The following is a 20991-nucleotide window of genomic DNA, read 5'->3' as shown; positions in this document are numbered from 1 at the left end:
TCAAAATTTGTTCTGCTGCTTCAGACCAACACAGCTGCCCACCTGGATCAATCCTAAACAGAGTTACACACCATTAACTCCACTGAATTTACAAGTGTAACTGTTTAGGATTGCACTGTTAAGAGACCTAGCCTTTTTAGCCCTTCGTATAATAATAGTACTTGGTCCTTAAAAGCAAGTCCTACAATGTAACTGGAACTTATATCCAAATTGTGTTGTTTAAAACTTAAGTGTAGGCTTCCTGATTAAACCATGGATGTAGTTGCTTCAGTGCATTTCTTAGCTCCTCATGGTGACCCATACTATAAACTTTGGCCTGAAAGCAAGAATGTATTGTGTTGTCAAGTCACTTCCACTTAGAGAGACCCTATAAATTAACAACCTCCCAAATGATCTATAGTTAACAGCCTTGCTCAGGTCTTGCAAACATAGCTGCGACTTCTTTCACTGAAACAGTATATATCTCATGTTGAGTCTTCCTGGAGGTTTTCTTGAGCAGGTACGCACAGGAATGCAGTTCCAGCTGGCTTGGCATCAGTGGGTGTGACCTAATATGCAAATGAGCTCCTGCTGGGCTTTTTCTACAAAAAAGACCGAGTCTTCGTCCCTTCCTGCTGTCTGCAACTTTTCCAAGCACTATTGCCTTTCCCAGTGACACTTGTTTTCTCATAATGTGACCAAAATACAATATCCTCAATTTAAAACATACTTGTTCAGGAGGGCATTTTTATAAAAAAAAAAATAGGTAAACAGTATAACAGAACGGTAGGCACTTCATAAAGCTAATACAACTATAGTTTATGTGCCACTTAGTATGCTATATATTACCTATTTGTTCTATGTACTATCCTCCTCTTACCGCATTTTTTTTTTTACTTCCGTAACTCCATTTTCTGCATTGCTTGACATATCATTTTTGTAATCCAAGCCCTGCATTGCTATTCGAATATATTGGCTCGCACCACTTAATCTGCTCTGTGAGGAAGGCGGGTTATAAATAAATAAGAACAAAATACCTATTAAAAAAAATCTCCCTATTCAATGCGCACCTCTTGGAACTACATTTTTGCGCGGCTTGGTTCTTAACAGTGAGATTCACTTTGCTCTTGGCATCTAACAGCAACCTGCTCAGCTCCCCGCCCCACGCAGCTCATCCCAAGCGACGCGAGAGCAGCCCAGAATGAGGGGAAGCCACGCCTTCCTGTCTTGACGCGGCGCCGCCAGCTCCGCCTCCCGCTCTCGTGGCCAACGCGAAGAAGTGGGCGTGTCGAAATTGGTTTGCAGCTCCTCTTGCTTGCCGTAGTTACTCCCAAAATGGCGGCAACGGATGACGTTCTGGTCCGAGTTTGCAACCAGGAGATTGTCAAATTTGACCTCGAGATTAAAGCGGCAGTGCAGGTAGAGCCATCTCTTTTACTCTTCCCTCTCCGGGCAGTAAATAACACGTGACTTGCTACTCCCCGTATCTTTATAGCCTGACACAGCCGATCTTCCTTTAAACTGCTGCCGAGGGGATGGTGGAGGGAACTTGGTAGTCACTTCCTTGTTGCCCTGATTTGTTCTTTTTGGTTGGCTCCTAGGGTTGCCAAGTCCAATTCAAGAAATATCTGGGGACTTTGGGGGTGGGGCCAGGAGACTTTGGGGGTGGGGCTAGGAGACTTTGGGGGTGGGGCCAGGAGACATTAGGGGTGGAGCCAAGATCAAGGCTGTGACAAGCATAATTGAACTCCAAGGGATTTCTGGCCCTCACATTTAAAGGGACAGCACACCTTTTCAATTCCTTCCTTCCATAGGAAATAATGAAGGATAGGGGCACCTTCTTTTGGGGCTCATAGAATTGGACCCCCTGGTCCAATCTTTTTGAAACTTGGGGGGGTATTTTGGGGAGAGGCACTAGATGCTATACTGAAAATTTGGTGCCTCTACCCCAAATAACAGCCCCCTCAGAGCCCCAGATACCCGCGGATCAATTCTCCTTGATTTTCTATGGGAATAAATCTCCATAAGGAATAATAGAGTTCCCAGCAGACATTTCCCTCTCCTCCCCCCACTTTCTGACGACCCTGAAGCGGGGGGGAGGGCCTCCAAACTGGGGGATCCCCTGCTTCCACCTGGGGATTGGTAACCCTATTGGCTCCTCTACTGGACTGTTGTCAGCTGTCAGTGCTAGATTGTGAGAGGCACCACTGCCTCCCTTCGGAGTGTACAAAACAGGGGAGATGCTTCCGCCGCAATCCCACCCTACTGAGAAAAACTATTTCCCCAAACTATTTGGGGTGATATTGGCCTTTCTGTGCACTCTGGTGTGTTGATGTGGCAACTCTGCGTGTATCGTAGGATTACTGTGCGCTTCCAGCCTCCGTTCTGTACGTGGTTGGGTAGCAAAGACCAACACATGGGGTATATGTTGCCTTCCCTGAAATGTTTTCTGCCTGTTCTTGTGATCAGCAGAGACAACGGCTACTGCAGTGCATCTTTTCAGTGTTGTCCATTTTTTTAAATTAGAAAAAGATTATCTTATGTATCCATAACAGGGGCATATTTTGGCATGGCCACAACTTGTTGGGCTTGAGAACTGACTGCATCACTTACTTCTGCTGAAACTGACCATTTTGTGTAACAGTGTGGAAAAATAGACCTACTCTTTGCTCTCTTTCTTCCTCAGTCAGTTAGGTTCTTTATCAGGACTCGAGCCAAGCTTCCTTAAATGTTGGAAAAATGGAAAGGAAAGGTTCCCTGCGCAAGCACCAGTTGTTTCCGACTCTGGGGTGACGTTGCTTTCACAACGTTTTCATGGCAGACTTTTTACGGGGTGGTTTGCCATTGCCTTCCCCAGTCATCTACACTTTCCCCCTAGCAAGCTGGGTACTCATTTTACCGACCTTGGAAGGATGAAAGGTTGAGTCAACCTTGAGCCGGCTACCTGAAAACCCAGCTTCCGCTGGGGATCGAACTCAGGTCGTGAGCAGAGAAAATCTTAAAGAGAAAACACTTCCATATAGTACAAGGGTGACCAAACATGTGGCTCTTTCACACATTTTGTGTGTCTCTCAAAGCCAGCCAGTGGCTTGGAAAATGCATATAAAGTTAAAGTTGCTTTCTTTCCAACTCTCACCCTTCCTCCCTGTCTATTTCCCTCCCTCCCTTCCTGAACATCAAATATCTGATGTTCATGTCTTGCGGCTCTCAAACTCAGACGTTTACTCTGTTTGGCCACCCCTGATATAGTATTTACGTTTACAGTACAATCCAAGCAGAATTTCACTCTTTCTGAGTCCATTGAAGTCAATGCATGTAAGCTGTTGAGTACATTCATGCTTCTAAGAAGTGATCAGCTATGCAACCTCACAATAAATGTAAATACACTGATTTATATTCCTACATATATGTAAACATGTCATCTACTATATGGAAGCACATTCTTTGTACAAGCTTTATAACATATAAACAAGATTTAGCATTAACTTTCACATTGCTTATAGCAATGCCCTGTTGTTGTTTCTCCAGGGTAATTGGTTGGCCACTGTGTGAGAAAGGATGCCGAACTAGATGGACCTCTGGTCTGATCCCACAGGGCTCATTGTATGTCCTTAAAACATGGGCGTAGTCTCACTGTGTCAATCCCTCTAACCGTAGCTACTGTTTTTTAATGTAAATCTTTTATTTTCATCAATAGAAGAGTAACAGTTGTCCTTTTAAATGCTTTATTGGCTTTAGTGAACACTCGAACAGAACCACTTTTCGAGGATTACTCTAGCAATACACAGTCCAAAAGAACCTCAGTACAAAAATACATTTGTTTTGTATGTTGCTTGTTATTTCCTTTAGGATATCCGGGACTGCATGGGTCCTGTAAGTACACTTACAGAACTGAATGCCAAGGTAAAGGAAAAATTTCAGCAGTTGCGGCTTAGAATACAGGTGAGGAATATTGATAAAACAAGGTAAATGAGGATTTTAGTGAATGTTGGCCATAATGAAAGCCAGCAATATGCCATTTGGAGTTCACCAGCAAACCTAACAGCAGTATTAACAATAACAGCTCCCTTTCAAAAGTACTGGGGGGGACCTTTTCTTGCACACAAACAGCCCCCTAATCTCAAACAACTTCTCACCCACGACAGTACAACATTTCATTTGAGCATGGACACTGGTACCAGAGCTTGCAATAAACCCAAGTGCCACCTTTGCTGCCACGTACACCCAGACAACACAATCACTGGACCTAACAGCATTAACTACACCATCTCAGGCTCATTCACGTGTTCCTCTTCCAACATTATATATGTCCTTAAATGCCAAGAGTGCGCTTCAGTTCTCTACATAGGACAAACCCTATGCCAAAGGATTAATGGTCACAAATCTGACATCAGGAATTACAAGACCAAGAAACCTGTAGGAGAACACTAACCTTCCAGAACATTCAATAGGTGACCTCGGAGTAGCTGTTTTACTGCAAAGGAACTTCAGGAGAGAAAATTGGAGAGGGAAATTGCTGAATTACAAACTATTATAAAACTCGGAGCCAACACTTCCCTGGAACAGGAATATTGGGTTTTTAAAAATCTCATTACATATGCTAAACCCATTCTTATCAAGTATAGCTACAGTATATCTCCACAGTATTCCAATGTATTTCTCTGAATAGTGTATCAGAATAATGTTTTTTGTATTGACATACTCATAAGGGATATTGGCTGTTTATCTCATTACATATGCTAACCCATTTTCCAGTATATTTAACGCATTCTTTTTTTCTAATGGCAAACTAGAATTATGTTTATAATGTATGCTACTTGTTAAAAAGTAAATTAGGTGGACAAGAACACCTCTAGGAAAGACATGTTCTCAGTTTAACCCAGACTTGCAAGCAATAGAGCAATTAACAGACTGCATTTATTGCCTTATGACACTCACTATCGTTCTCCATTCTGACATGTTAACTGTTTTATTGGTTCCCCATGCAAATGCTATCCAGACCAAATGTTCTTTCAGTTTGTTAATGTCACTATTTTGCCATTGGATTCTAACTCTGTACCACTTTTTAACCACTGCCCTCCAGCTATATGTAGCTCTGCTCACTGTACCCTATTCCATTGTCTGATGAAGTCTGCATGCATACAAAAGCTTACATTCTGAATAAAACTTGGTTGGCCTTAAAGGTGCCACTTGACTCCTACTTGTTCTATTGCTTCAGACTATCACGGCTGCCCACCTGGATCTCTCTATGTTGTTATCAATTTCACATTAATCAACAATGTACACTTTATTATCTTTCTGTTGAAACTGATTAAAATTCTACAAAAATGTGTCAGGACCATTTAACAGACCTGTTTCTGAAGAGGTATTACCTTAAATGCCACTTTCAACATTCGCTTTTCTCTCATGACCCAGTGTTCTGACATTTAGGGGAGATCAGAAGAAGCTTATTTATTTGTTCCAGGTTCTGTGTGAAAACCCTTGTATTCCCTGGGCAATAATCACTCCATGTTTTAGTTAAAATTTTATTTTAAAATAACTAATGAGATGAGTGATTAAAAACTTATTAGAAAAATGCAGATAGAATAACAGATAAAGGCAACTAAAATATATGTGAGCAAACATGACATTCATAATCTATCTAAATTGGATTTTAAGAAAACTAAAATTTCTGAGCTTCTTAATCACGGACTTTCCAAACAGAGGAAGCAGCTTCATTGAATTCCAGATGAGAAATTTGTACATCATAGTATGCTGACTGCTTATATAGGGTGTACATACATGTGAAAGATCACACCTCTACTGAATTGCTTGATTTTGCCTATCTAAAGCATGTCATTTTTGTGAGCATGCATATAATACTTTATGTTCAACATAAGAAACTGTGCTTAAACGGGGATTTCTTTTGGCAGAAGACTAGCCATTCATAAAAAATAAAAACTGGTTTTGTTGGGTTTTGGCAACTTCACTTCCTGAAATCATGAGTTAATTGTTTATGCATGCTGATGCTTAGCTAGTTAGAGGGAGGGCCAATGAGCTACTCTGCATGTATTTCCCACCAGAGGCTAGGTGTCAATATGCATATTAACCTGTATTGGTAAGCTCTAATTGGGTAATCAATACATTGGGGATGGACTAGGGAGAAAGCATTGGGTTTCAGTTTTATGATTCTTTGTCTGGATCTCTAGCCCTCATAGAGTGAACATGTAGTTAGAGAAGACAGATAGGATGTTATCCTTTTCTTGTTTTGTAGTTACCCCTTCCTCACTAGATAAGTAAAGATTACTTTTTAAAGCTGAATGTGTGTGGCTGACTGCTTTGTGCTTTATTCTGCATAACTGCTAAGAATCCCTAACAGGCTTTCTCTGGCTGAGTGGTGTTCTCGCAAAGATAAAAGCCTTTATACTGGAACAGTGAAGAAAATGCCTGATTGCAACTTTTCAAGGAATCTCAAAAACCGATTCTATGAGCCAGAGCAATTTTAGGCCTATCTCTGCTAATCTAATAGCATAATCCTAACCCTATAAAAACCCTATGCTGTGTTCATATATCATATCTGATTGACATTGTTACCTACAATTTTTGTCTAGATTTATATCATAATATTCATATTTTAGTTTGCTTCATTCAGCATGCCGTCTGAGCAGAGTTACACCCTTCTTTGCTCATCTACGTAGAAAAGTGTAGTTCTACTTAGGATTGGGCTGCCAGCTATGCACACGTGTTGAGAATACACATTAAAAGGTAATAACAATGTTGACCAAACCCATGGGCTATTTGATCCCAGCTATGCCTCTTAAATTCTGAACATGCTTCTGTTTAAGTACACTCCATGGAGTAAATGTTGTACTTTTCAAGTACAGATATTTAGGACCGGGTCACTAATAAGGTTGACTCCTTTGAGCAGTGTGTACAGAAGTCATTCAGAATATTAATAATAAAAGTGTTAATTTTGGGACTGTGTAGGAGCTTGAACAGATGGCTAAGGAACAAGATAAAGAATCAGAAAAGCAAGCTTTGCTCCTAGACGTAAAGAACCATAAAAAGCAAATGCTGAGGTAAGTTGAGCGGTAGGTTGCTGTTTGTCAGTCATATCTTTTAAAGATATATGCTTAGATACCTTTTTCTAAAAGTCATTCATAATCCAGGGCATAATACAGTTTTAACAAAACTAAATTTGTGTTCTGCAGAAATGAAGGTGTCCGTGCACATTCGCAAAATGGACTTAGGCTAGATTCAGACGGGCAATTTGGGCTGACGCAGGCAATTCCCTCAGGCAGATTAAAAACTCAAGGTCAGTCGTGCACAGCTGCCACGCACTCTGCTCTCACACTCACCCCATCCTCCGATGTCTCTGAGACACATCAAAAAGCTACCAGTTCAGAAGTGGTAGCAAAGTCTTCTGCTGCACTCCTCCCACATTTCCTGGCATCTGACCGTGGGAGCTTGCAAGCAAGGTGGATTGGTGGTATGAATCATACTCTAGGTGCTCACCAGTATTTTTTTTTTAAATCACTGCCACATAGTGGATCACATATGGACATGGCTACTAAAAATGTAAGGGGGGGGGGGGGATAGAATCCAAACTGTGCTAAGGGAATGGCGCACAACAAACGTGCGAACGTGCCAATATGCCCCCCCCCGCACAATATACAGGCACCTTGCGTGGGAGCGTGTGATGGGGATTTGTCTGCTCCATTTTGGGGTGGCAGGATATGCGATGCCTCCTGTGTTCGCAGAGTTGCCTGTCTGAATGCAGCCATCGTGTCAGAATTGGACCAGCATACTAAATTTATGTTTGTAGCCATCCATTCTTTCTCTGGCCAAGAAACACCTGTAGTTGAGTTGTAATTGGTAAGATAAAAATGGCTCATAATGAAAACACATTTTGATTTGTTGTTTTCTGTTGGCTGTGACTTTTTTTTTTTTTTTTAAATGATGCTATGTCTCAGATTCCTGTGACTATCCTGTAAAAAAATGGATAGTTTATAAACGCTCTTTTTGCTTTTCCTCTTCTCAGGTCTAGGTACACTTTAATGAAAATCGTCATGGTAATTGTCACTAACATAAAAATTATGGACATAGTGTGAAATTATCCGTGAAGAACATGCTGTGGCACAGAGCCATGGCCCTTCCCTCCTATTCAAGGGCTACATTTTTTTCCATCACTGTTCCTAAAAAAACAATGTTTCCCCAGTATTTTGATACTGGCTATGTGCAGCATGTGGAATACGTATTTTAAATTTCCATTCATTGTTTGAGCTAGTGGGTATGTTTATGTATCTCCCATTGGCAATAAATGAGACTCAGAGGTGCTTGATTATTAGCCAGATTGTGCACTTGTTTTTTTTAAAAAGCACATCCTGTTTAGAAAATTGTTATTCCGCAATCAAACGGTATTGTAAAATCATAGTCTTGTGAAATGTGCTGAATTTCATGGAATTTGAAGATGCAGGGAAGTAGTAGCGTTGAGATGGCCACGTGATTGCAGCCCCACGTCTAAAGGCTCGTTCTCGCTTCATAGCAGGTGATCAGCGCTGTCAGAAGTGACGGCACCAACATCTGTTTGGCAAGGACGAACTTTGTGCACAACAGCAGGCACTAAGGCTATGCCTTTTTTTCTTGACTGGAGCCAGTATTTTTTCCATAGAAAACAATGGACTGGTGAAACGCACTGTTACCAGGATAAACACAGAGCTGCAATGCAGTGTTTTTCTGAGATGACTGAACATTTGGGGTGGGACGGTGGCTCAGTGGTAGAGCATCTGCTTGGGAAGCAGAAGGTCCCAAGTTCAATCCCCGGCATCTCCAACTAAAAAGGGTCCAGGCAAATAGGTGTGAAAAACCTCAGCTTGAGACCCTGGAGAGCCACTGCCAGTCTGAGAAGACAATACTGACTTTGATGGACCGAGGGTCTGATTCAGTATAAGGCAGCTTCATATGTAAGATAGTGGTATGAGTGTGTGGATTATTGGGAATATCCATTCAATGCTATGGGTGTCCCTCCTAACTTTCCAGAGGATTGTAATGGAGTATTGTTTATTTAGTCAGGCATCTAGCTCTTTTTATTGCTAGATGGACCAAGGAAATATTATTCAGATTTTGAGATACTGTAGGAAATAACCAGTGGAGGAAATGCACAATGTAACAATTAATACGTTGCCAGGGCTTTTTTTTTTTGTAACAGGAACTCCTTTGCATATTAGGCCACACCCCTGATGTAGCCAATCCTCCAAGAGCTTGCAGTAGGCCCTGTAAGCTCTTTGAGGACTGGCTACATCGGGGTGTGTGTGTGTGTGGCCTAATATACAAAGGAGTTCCTGCTACAAAAAAAAGCCCTGTGCATTGTTGATATAGCACATGCAGTCGTTATCACTGATTATCATGTGAAATGCCAGTGGTGTGTGCATACATATGACTTCAGTTCTCTCAGTCGTTCCTTGGTTAATGCAGTCTTTGAAGTGTTTCTGTCTAGTCACTCATGTTCTAAATGATGGTAAATTAATGGTTTCAGCAATCAGGCAGCATGGAGGAAGGCGAATCTGGCTTGCAAAATTGCCATTGACAATGCTGAGAAAGATGAATTATTGCGAGGAGGAGACCCTCTAAGACAAAGGTAATCTTCACCACATTTCACTCATGGAACTCAAGGTGGCTTACATAATTTCCTCTCCCCCCCCCCCTTTCTCTTGAGCACCTAATGAAGTCAAAGCAAGTAGCCCCATGTGCTTTTGCAGATGAGTGGGGATTTGAAACTTGGTCTCTTTGGTCTTAGGCCATCACAACTATATCTCTTTGAACAAAAGTAGATTTTTAAAAAAGAGATGAATTGCAAGGTCAATGCCAGAAGATAAAGGGTATCAGAATCATTCCTTTGTAATTGGTTATTTATTTATTTATTCATTCATTCATTCATTCATTCATTCATTCATCCATTCATTCATTCATTCATCCATTCATTCATTCAATTTATATCCCACCCTCCCCACTGTGGCGGGCTCAGGGCGGCTCACAACATAAAATACCAGAACAATAAAATTAGTGAACATTAAAACACATTCAATAATTTACAATAATTAAAACTATAAAAACAGAAAAAAAAACAGTCTAACAGTTTGGTGCTATTCTGACGGCCTTCCTCCACAGTTCTTAAATACCGGTCAGTTGTATGCCGACCGGAAGAGGACTGTCTTACAGGCCTTGCGGAACTGCCCAAGGTTCTGCAAGGCCCTCACCTCCTTCGGCCCGGGGATTACTACCAAACACTATACCTTCAGAGTTCCCATATTGCTTACTGTCAGGCTCTCTTTCAGAGCTGCACCTTGGACATGCTGCTCCATGTTCACTCAGCCAGCTGCTTGGCTTTTGCCTTGCCTTCTGTCGTCATTTGTAAAATAGTTTCGACAAGCCACTAGAGACCCGAGTCTTACAGTTCCCTGTGCTTGCGGTCTGCATGCTGCTTTTCTGCTACCGTCTTTGCATTCCTTATGGCTTTCGAGGTTTATTCACAAATTGAGAATATTAGTTTATTTTGAGCTAGCTTATTTGTTTGTTTTTTTAGAAAAACCACGAAGGAAAGCTTGGCTGAGGGGGCCAGTAACATCACAGAGAGCTTAATGGGTATTAGCAGGATGATGTCTCAGCAGGTGCAGCAAAGTGAGGAGGCTATGCAGACCCTAGGTAAGTAAACCATCATCTGTAGCTATTGAGTGGCTAATTGTCGCTGTACTGAAAAGGCCGGTGAAAGGAATGATATTTTTAGTTCCTAGGGTGTACTGCAAAGGCAGAGGGAACAAAACAATTTGGCACGACCATAATATAATCTAGGAAGCTCAACATTGGGTACAGGCACTTTTTGTAGATGAAATCTTAACATCTGTGCAGCTTAATTCCAAGCATGGGTGAGGTGAAAACATCTTCATTTTCGGGGAGTGGGGGTTGAAGGGCCCCTAGTGGGCAAACTCACCCCATCTTCTTTGCCCTGTAGAAACCTGACTGAAATGATGTAAAATTGTTCAGTAGTCGTATTTGGTTTGTGCTGCACTTTTCTATAGGCCATCGAAGCTCTGTAGAAGATTTTGTTGTGCTAAATGTCAGGTACCAGAAACTCCCCCCCAAAAATCCAAAATTATGTAATTGTTCATAAACCTAATACTTTTAAAAACTTACCTATTTTGAGTAGAGCTGGATAATTATTCTGAATTTAGACGTTGGTGATTGGGTTCTCTTTCACTTGGCTGTCTGGGCTGCAGACTGAGAGTTCCGTAACCACTGCTTTCCTTTGGAGCAGGGGTGGCCAAAGTTGCCGGATGTTTGAGAGCCGCAAGACATGAACGTCAGATGTCTAAGGAAGGCGAATAGATGAGGGGGAGGTGGAAAGCAAGCAACTTTAAATGCTTTCTTCAAGCTGCTGGCTGGCTGCCTTGGCTTGGGAAAGTGATTTAAAGAGACAAATGCCTTCTCCAAGATGGTGGGGGTTTCAAGAGCCGCACAATATGTGTGAAAGAGCCGCATGTGACTCCCAAGCCACAGTTTGGCCACCCCTGCTGTTTGGAGTAAAGAGTTAGTCCAGCTGCAATGCTTTGTTGTACTCCGAATGTTATGATCCTAGTGAGAAGTGAGTAAGAAGTGTTGTAATTAGATCAGATATAATTGTTGATTGGAAACATAGCTTTCCCCAGCTCAGTGATAGTCGAAGTTTTAGTTGCTTCTCTTCAGATATTATATACTTTGGTGTGAATGTATAAAGTATTAAATATGTGCCTACCACATCAGTTGTGAAGGATGGACGCATTTCAAACACGGCTTTTTTCTTTATAACACATGGAAATGGTACGTGGCAAAGACTGATGGGAACATACATGAATACCTGAACCTGCATTATTGTTCGTGTGTGATCTAACCTAGTGTTGTCTATCCAAACTGGCAGCAGGTCAGGTTGAGGACTTTCCTAGCCCTGTTACATGAGATTGTGCTGCCATCTGTTTTATACTTCTGTGTCTGTTTGCAAGTGCAGGCCCCTCGCGATAGCCTTAAGATGCAGGGCTTCCGACGATGGGTGCAATCACATGAGAGATTTGGCCCAACCTCGCCATGCCTCCCCTCCAGGTTTAATGTGCACAATCACATAGCACATCTGCTCCCCCAAGTCTCACCCATCCTTACTTTATTTTAGGATGGGCTAGGACTGGATTAAATAGCTACCAGGAACTTCCCTAGTAGCAAATCTCTAAAGCCCGTGCAGGGCACATTTCCCAGCTGTCTGAACAGCCTGAATGCTCCTCTGGCATGTGTGTGGCCTGTGCCTCTCCCAGCAGCAGAGCAGGAGCTGTGCGATTGCTGAGGAACACTTCAAAGAGCACCAGCTTTTTCAAAGCCGTGCCGAATCCCCCAGTGTGATCCCACCTTTAGTTCTGCAGGGCTTCAAATTTAGACTTCGGTCTATGCTTTGTATCCGCGGCAATATCTGTTTTAACCATTAACAGGGAAAAAAACGCCTGGTTCAGATTTAGAGATGCCTCAGATGGTTGCCCTGTTTGGTAGCACGCTTTCTGAAAAGCAGACACATCTAACACAGTGAGAAACGTCAGGCAACCTTTTCCGTATCAAAGATTTCAGGTTTTCACGGCTGGCATCATCATTAGGGTTTGTAGAATCTTTCGGGCTCAAGTGCCATGTTCTACTGGAGAAAGTTTTTCTTCCAGACGTTTCGTTCTCAGAGCCAGTTTGGTGTAGTGGTTAAGTGTGCAGACTTTTATCTGGGAGAACCGGGTTTGATTCCCCACTCCTCCACTTGCACCTGCTAGCATGGCCTTGGGTCAGCCATAGCTCTGGCAGAGGTTGTCCTTGAAAGGGCAGCTGCTGTGAGAGCCCTCTCCAGCCCCACCCGCCTCACAGGGTGTCTGTTGTGGGGGAGGAAAGTAAAGGAGATTGTGAGCCGCTCTGAGACTCTTCAGAGTGGAGGGCGGGATATAAATCCAATATCTTCATCTACCTCACAGGGTGTCTGTTGTGGGGGAGGAAGGGAAAGGAGATTATGAGCCACTCTGAGACTCTTCGGAGTGGAGGGCGGGATATAAATCCAATATCTTCATCTACCTCACAGGGTGTCTGTTGTGGGGGAGGAAGGGAAAGGAGATTGTGAGCCGCTCTGAGACTCTTCGGAGTAGAGGGCGGGATATAAATCCAATATCTTCATCTACCTCACAGGGTGTCTGTTGTGGGGGAGGAAGGTAAAGGAGATTGTGAGCCGCTCTGAGACTCTTCGGAGTGAGGGCGGGATAGAAATCCAATATCTTCATGTACTTCACAGGGTGTCTGTTGTGGGGGAGGAAGGTAAAGGAGATTGTGAGCTGCTCTGTGACTCTTCGGAGTGGAGGGCGGGATATAAATCCAATATCTTCATCTACCTCACAGGGTGTCTGTTGTGGGGGAGGAAGGTAAAGAAGATTGTGAGCTGCTCTGTGACTCTTTGGAGTGGAGGGCGGGATATAAATCCAATATCTTCATCTACCTCACAGGGTGTCTGTGGTGGGGGGGAGGAAGGTAAAGGAGATTGTGAGCCGCTCTGAGACTCTTCGGAGTGGAGGGTGGGATATAAATCCAATATCTTCATCTACCTCACAGGGTGTCTGTTGTGGGGGAGGAAGGTGAAGGAGATTGTGAGCCGCTCTGAGACTCTTCGGAGTGGAGGGCGGGATATAAATCCAATATCTTCATCTACCTCACAGGGTGTCTGTTGTGGGGGAGGAAGGGAAAGGAGATTGTGAGCCGCTCTGAGACTCTTTGGAGTGGAGGGCGGGATATAAATCCAATATCTTCATCTACCTCACAGGGTGTCTGTTGTGGGGGAGGAAGGGAAAGGAGATTGTGAGCCGCTCTGAGACTCTTCGGAGTGGAGGGCGGGATATAAATCCAATATCTTCATCTACCTCACAGGGTGTCTGTTGTGGGGGAGGAAGGGAAAGGAGATTGTGAGCCGCTCTGAGACTCTTCGGAGTGGAGGGCGGGATATAAATCCAATATCTTCATCTACCTCACAGGGTGTCTGTTGTGGGGGAGGAAGGTAAAGAAGATTGTGAGCTGCTCTGTGACTCTTTGGAGTGGAGGGCGGGATATAAATCCAATATCTTCATCTACCTCACAGGGTGTCTGTGGTGGGGGGGAGGAAGGTAAAGGAGATTGTGAGCCGCTCTGAGACTCTTCGGAGTGGAGGGTGGGATATAAATCCAATATCTTCATCTACCTCACAGGGTGTCTGTTGTGGGGGAGGAAGGTGAAGGAGATTGTGAGCCGCTCTGAGACTCTTCGGAGTGGAGGGCGGGATATAAATCCAATATCTTCATCTACCTCACAGGGTGTCTGTTGTGGGGGAGGAAGGGAAAGGAGATTGTGAGCCGCTCTGAGACTCTTCGGAGTGGAGGGCGGGATATAAATCCAATATCTTCATCTACCTCACAGGGTGTCTGTTGTGGGGGAGGAAGGGAAAGGAGATTGTGAGCCGCTCTGAGACTCTTCGGAGTGGAGGGCGGGATATAAATCCAATATCTTCATCTACCTCACAGGGTGTCTGTTGTGGGGGAGGAAGGGAAAGGAGATTGTGAGCCGCTCTGAGACTCTTCGGAGTGGAGGGCGGGATATAAATCCAATATCTTCATCTACCTCACAGGGTGTCTGTTGTGGGGGAGGAAGGGAAAGGAGATTGTGAGCCGCTCTGAGACTCTTCGGAGTGGAGGGCGGGATATAAATCCAATATCTTCATCTACCTCACAGGGTGTCTGTGGTGGGGGGGAGGAAGGTAAAGGAGATTGTGAGCCGCTCTGAGACTCTTCGGAGTGGAGGGCGGGATAGAAATCCAATATCTTCTTCATCTTCTTCTTCTTCTTCTCAGCTGCGGAGAACATCCTCAGTGGCGTTGCAGCCAGAGCAGGCGCTCTGACCTTCTTGGCTTCTTTTCCGTATCCCCTAAGGATATGGAGATCAATCAGACTACATAAGATTTTGGGGCAGGCCCTGGGCCCGGATAGCCCAGGCAAGCCCAACCTCATCAGATCTCAGCCGCGAAGCAGGGCTGGCCCTGGCTGGTATTTGGATGAGAGACCTCAAGGAGTACCAGGGTCCTGACACTGAGGCAGGTGATGGCAAGCCGCCTCTGAACATCCCTTGCCTGAAGCCCCACTAGGAGGCGCCAGAAGTCAGCTTGACATAATGGCCAAAAAAAAAAAAAGATTCCGGGACAGGAGAGCTTTAGGATGTTGACTCGGTTCGCTTGGCATGCCCTCTAGGCCAATGAGGCCTTTCCGGCATCTGTTTTGAACTAGTAAAAAAAGGAAAATAAGTTTGTTATTAATCATTGGATTACGCAGGAAAATACATGGAGTTTTTGTGGGTTAGGTCGGAGAGAAGGTTTGTGCAATGGAAACTTTGTCACTTGAGTTCCAGAAATCAGTGTAAATTCACCTTATAAATGTGTGCATGTGGAGGGTCACCGGAAGACTCGGGACTAGCTAGAATTGGTCAGGGACCCACGTTTGTTTGTTCTTTTTACCCATTCCTCCATCTTGCTTCGTGATGAAGAAGAAGAAGATGAAGAAGATATTGGATTTATATCCCGCCCTCCACTCCAAAGAGTCTCAGAGCGGCTCACAATCTCCTTTACCTTACTCCCCCACAACAGACACCCTGTGAGGTAGATGAAGATATTGGATTTCTATCCCGCCCTCCACTCCGAGGAGTCTCAGAGCGGCTCACAATCTCCTTTCCCTTCCTCCCCCACAACAGACACCCTGTGAGGTAGATGAAGATATTGGATTTATATCCCGCCCTCCACTCCGAAGAGTCTCAGAGCGGCTCACAATCTCCTTTACCTTCCTTCCCCACAACAGACACCCTGTGAGGTAGATGAAGATATTGGATTTATATCCCACCCTCCACTCCGAAGAGTCTCAGAGCGGCTCACAATCTCCTTTCCCTTCCTCCCCCACAACAGACACCCTGTGAGGTGGGTGGGGCTGGAGAGGGCTCTCACAGCAGCTGCCCTTTCAAGGACAACCTCTGCCAGAGCTATGGCTGACCCAAGGCCATGCTAGCAGGTGCAAGTGGAGGAGTGGGGAATCAAACCCGTTTCTCCCAGATAAGAGTCCGCACACTTAACCACTACACCAAACTGGGTCGTGATGAACAGTAAACCAGATAATTCAAACTCTGTATCTACTGATGCATGTTGTTCTAGTTCATTCTTTTTCTGACCTGCCTGATCCTAGCGGCTCTAGGCAGTTTGCAGCATATTTAAGGCCCACAAAATTGCCAAATGACAATTAATGGGACACACGCCCCCAAATCTGAAAGCTCCCTCAGTGCCTGTCGTGTAATTTGAGTCCAAATAATGCTTCAGGGTTCTTCAAAAAGATTCTTGGGCTTTAAGATTTGAATGTCAGAAACTGTCCTGATAGCTCCTTTTAGCCATTAAAACAGTACATCCGATCTTCTCTCCAAATCAGTCGTTTGTGTGTCATTTAGCAGTCAAATGTGTACCTTTGCTTTGTGAAGGGAGAGGGAAAGAATGGGTTAGCAAATGCAGTTTTCTCTCTTCCTTCTCCCTCCTGACTTACGGCTGCCTCCAGCTCCTCAGTGTGTGCTTCTTCTCTTATTAAGTGGCAGTCTTGGCAGCTTCTCTGTCTCCTAGCACCTGGCTAAAGAACACTTCCTCTCTGACTGAGGCGGGCTCACAAAGGTCACATCACTTGATAAAGGCCACCTGTACTTAATCTGCCATTAAAATATTACTGTTATGCAAAAAGTCAAAGAAGTTCTTGCAATAACATGCAATAAATAATTTGACTTTAGGCTTAGGAAGCCTTCTGTTAGCTCTTACTGTGACCAAAACAGTATTCCAAATGGAAACTTAGAATTGTGCCAGTTGTGTGATTGGTTATGTTGAATTGCCATTCCAAGCTTGAGATATTCATTCCCCAAATCAACAACCTCACTATGCTTCCCTGGCAGCGGTGATGGGAGTGTACCCTTCGGTATTGCCGTTGTTTGACTGCTGAGATGGAAAGGTTTGAAACAGAAGCTCTGCACTGGACTTCCTCTTAGGGCCGCTTTCTCAAAGTTTAAATGAACAAATATAAACATTTCTAATGTGCTTGTTACAAATAACCAGATACAAAATGCATGACTGTGTTCTATGCCAGTTACAATGAGTACTTGGATATCTTGTACAGGATTTTATATTTTTGTATATATTCTGTTGTTTGTTTGTTTGCCCAATTATCAAAAAAAACCTTTGAGCTGGAATTTTGTGTGTTCTCTTTCAGTCACTTCTTCACGAACCATCCTGGATGCGAATGAGGAGTTTAAATCCATGTCTGGAACAATACAGTTGGGACGAAAACTCATTACGAAATACAATCGCAGGGAATTGACTGATAAACTGCTCATCTTCCTCGCCCTTGCTTTGTTTTTGGCCACAGTGCTTTACATCCTGAAGAAAAGACTGTTTCCCTTTTTGTAAAATCCCCAAGGGAGGGAGGAATCATGAATAGGAGGCAAACAGAGTGGGAGAATTTTGATATGGATTTGAAACTATTCTGACACAGGAAAGGTCCAAGAGGACAGGATTTTGCACTGTGTAAACAAAAGGTAAGCTTGCTTCATGTGAGCTTAATGAGCTACAGGTAGAGCTGCAAGTACAGGAGAAAGAAAGAGAAGAGGTCCAGCAGAAGAAAAGTGTTGGCCAGATGCTCTTAGGAGTGGTTGTCATCGGTTTTGAACTGGCTGGTAGACAGCCTATTCCTCCCATCTGGGCACGGATCATATGTTTCACTTCCTTCCTCTATTCAGAAGATATGCTGGTCTAAATGAAGTAAGGCATGAGAGAAGGGGGAAGAGACTGCAATAAATGCATTCAGACGCATTCCTCCACTAACCCCTGCTCAGCTCCAGATAGAGCGGGGAGTCTTATGCTGAGTAAAATAAATAATAAAATCGACTAAATGGAGGAAAGCAAAGTGGACAGCATCTTACTGTTGTTTCTTTTATACTGCCTTGTGATTTCTACTTCAGTTAATTCCAGTGGTGAGAGAGCAGCGTGACGAGCTGCAAACTTCACATATCTAATTGGCATGGGCAGGAATATGTTCTTGTCCTAACTTTTTTTTTTTTGAAAACTAAGTTAGCAAAGTTTCTTTTGCTTCATTCTGATATTTGTTTTGGTGGCCTCATGCTGATTTCTGAGTAGGAAAGGAAATCCCTGAGAATGCGATTGAGACGTCTTCATTCCTTTTCTGTTGCCCTCCTGCACCATCCCCTCACGTGAAGGGTGCAACTCTTCATCAGTGCACAGCTAAATGCATAGGCGGGGATCCATGTGACAACTCCAGAGCCCCTGCTCCCTCTCCTCCTTCCCCATTGACTCTTGGCAGGTTATGTATTGTGTCAGGCCTGTGGCAATGTTCAGGGCTGTTAGCATGCATGCAGACTGGCTGCTTTCAATTGGAGGATAAATATCCTGCCGAGTAGGGGCCTGGAAAGAGCCGGGCCTCTGGATCCTTCTATGAGAGGCAAGGATGCTCCTCTCATTACTGGTAGTGACCAAGCATTGCTGCACTCTCAGCTTAATGGGCATAATGCTTAAGGAATGCAAGTCGCTGGGTGTTTTATTCCCCACATGCAGCTCTGCCTTGGCACAGAGTTGCTCCAGTGGACAGTGATGGAAAACGCTGTAGGATTTGGTGTGGTAATCTGAAAGAAACTCGAGAGAAGCCAAAGTGAAACCTGAGGGAACTCTTCCGTTATCAAACAATGTGTAATTTTTCTTCCAGTGCTTGAAAATCGTATTGAAGAACTTTCCCAGCACATTCCCTTTAAATAACAAAGCCTTTCCCCTTTTATTGAAGCATTTCTTTTGAGGTTTTTCAAAGACCAACGCACAAGTGAGATCTCCGTTTTTATATACTGTTGTTTGATGGTGTAATGTATTTATTAAAAACAAAAAATATAAACCTATTTGCCCTCTCATTTTTTTTCTTTTCTGTTAGTTCTTACCTTGAAATTGCTGTAAGTCTGAGTGTGTCCAAATGTTTGCCTTCTATATTGTATCCATTTGTAGCTAGAAAACACATTTTTGCTTCTCTTTTCCTCCCTGTATCTAGGTTGGAAGATGAAATGTACCTATTCATTTTATGCATCTTTATAAGATCTCAGCACCACTTTATCTTGCCAAACCTAAAACAATATTGACATTATAAAATGGTCTGCTGACTCCATAGCCTGAACTTCTGTAACATCTTGAACCCTGGTCTCTTGGTTTTCATACAATAATGGCTGAAGGTTACACTTGGATTCTCACTGAACCATCCCTGATGTTACCTTTCCCAAACTGAGCCCTGATTGCAATATTTTATGGATGTTTCAAACCAGCTCATGTTGTATAAAAGTTGGCATGCATTTTAAAACAATCATACTAGATACTTAAATTTAGGTTAATGCAATCAGTTACATAAGAGTTTTTACACATTAATTTATTTCCTTCATTTCTGCCTTTCTCTTCAGTGGGGATCAAAAGTGGCTCATATTATTACTCCATTTTTTTTTTGCTTCTAACAACCCTGTGAGGTAGGCTGAGCTGAAAGTGTGTGGCTGGCCCAAGGTCACCCAGAGCAGGGATCTGAGCCTGGCTCTCCCAGATCCTAGTCTGACACTGTAACCACATGGGGAGGGACGGTGGCTCAGTGGTAGAGCATCTGCTTGGTAAGCAGGAGGTCCCAGGTTTAATCCCTGGCATCTCCAACTAAAAAGGACCCAGGCAAGTAGGTGTGAAAAACCAGCTTGAGACCCTGGAGAGACACAGGGAGGGGCTGTGGCTCAGTGGTAGAGATCTGCTTGGGAAGCAGAAGGTCCCAGGTTCAACCCCTGGCATCTCCAACTAAAAGGGTCCAGGCAAATAGGTGTGAAAAACCTCAGCTTGAGACCCTGGAGAGCTGCTGCCAGTCTGAGAAGACAAGACTGACTTCGATGGACTGAGGGTCTGATTCAGTAGAAGGCAGCTTCATATGTTCTCACTCTGCCCCACTAGTTGTCTCTCCTGGATGGGATCTGATATCTCCATCCTGGATTAGCATTGAACATAGAGTGATCTCTGTTACCTTGCTTTCCTGGAGCAAGTGTGCCAGAACTGCAGCCCTACCTCTGCCCCACACTGGTTCTCACATTGCCTCTTGAGATCCAAATGCAAGATATATGCTTTTAGGTATTGCTCTGGCCCCTTTACCTTTTTCAGTGAGAATGTGACTTTTAAGGACCATTGGAAATCGTTACCGTTGATGACACGAGTGCTACATTGTCCCGTGAAGGTTTATGCTTAATCCCACGCATGCATTTTATATTGTTGGTCTGTTGCAATTCTGCAAACACTAATTAGAGGTTCTAGTCTTTAATGAGAAGATTGAGATTCAAGCAGCAAATGAAGATTCTTAGCCATTAAGAAGCCAATAATGTGTCTGTGAGTTAGAGGGTGTACACAAATGTACTGAAGAAGAAGAATTGCAGATTTATACCCCGCCCTTCTCTCTGAATTAGAGACTCAGAGCGGCTTACAATCTCCTATATCTTCTCCCCCACAACAGACACCCTGTGAGGTGGGTGGGGCTGAGAGGGCTCTCACAGCAGCTGCCGTTTCAAGGACAACCTCTGCCAAAGCTATGGCTGACCCAAGGCCATTCCAGCAGGTGCAAGTGGAGGAGTGGGGAATCAAACCCAGTTCTCCCAGATAAGAGTCCACACACTTAACCACTACACAAAACTGGCTCTCAGTAGACAAACATTCTGTGAGGTGGGTGGGGCTGAGAGGGCTCTCACAGCAGCTGCCGTTTCAAGGACAACCTCTGCCAAAGCTATGGCTCACCCAAGGCCATTCCAGCAGGTGCAAGTGGAGGAGTGGGGAATCAAACCCAGTTCTCCCAGATAAGAGTCCGCACACTTAACCACTACACCAAACTGGCTCTCAGTAGA

General features: G+C 43.9%; 1 protein-coding gene across 1 annotated transcript; it reads left to right on the top strand.

Annotated features, from left to right (window-relative positions):
* Nucleotides 1–1267: 1267 nt before the first annotated feature.
* Nucleotides 1268–18983, top strand: BNIP1 (BCL2 interacting protein 1). The gene is made up of 6 exons (XM_060238338.1): nucleotides 1268–1398; nucleotides 3829–3921; nucleotides 6946–7037; nucleotides 9494–9595; nucleotides 10541–10659; nucleotides 17298–18983. The coding sequence occupies exons 1-6, from the start codon at nucleotides 1315–1317 to the stop codon at nucleotides 17492–17494; spliced, it is 687 nt and encodes a 228-aa protein (XP_060094321.1). The 5' UTR covers nucleotides 1268–1314; the 3' UTR covers nucleotides 17495–18983.
* The last annotated feature ends 2008 nt before the right edge of the window (nucleotides 18984–20991 follow it).

This window comes from Heteronotia binoei, chromosome 5, assembly GCF_032191835.1.
Source record: "Heteronotia binoei isolate CCM8104 ecotype False Entrance Well chromosome 5, APGP_CSIRO_Hbin_v1, whole genome shotgun sequence".
In the NCBI taxonomy this organism is placed as follows: domain Eukaryota; kingdom Metazoa; phylum Chordata; class Lepidosauria; order Squamata; family Gekkonidae; genus Heteronotia; species Heteronotia binoei.
This window is presented reverse-complemented; position numbering and strand designations above follow the sequence as displayed.

Bases quoted from the DNA above. Each gene is read 5' to 3' on its own strand.
- BNIP1 (XM_060238338.1), top strand. From the start codon at position 1,315: ATGGCGGCAACGGATGACGTTCTGGTCCGAGTTTGCAACCAGGAGATT. The intron at 1,399-3,828 runs GTAGAGCCATCT...TATTTCCTTTAG, and splicing joins AGATTAAAGCGGCAGTGCAG to GATATCCGGGACTGCATGGG. The intron at 3,922-6,945 runs GTGAGGAATATT...GGGACTGTGTAG, and splicing joins AGTTGCGGCTTAGAATACAG to GAGCTTGAACAGATGGCTAA.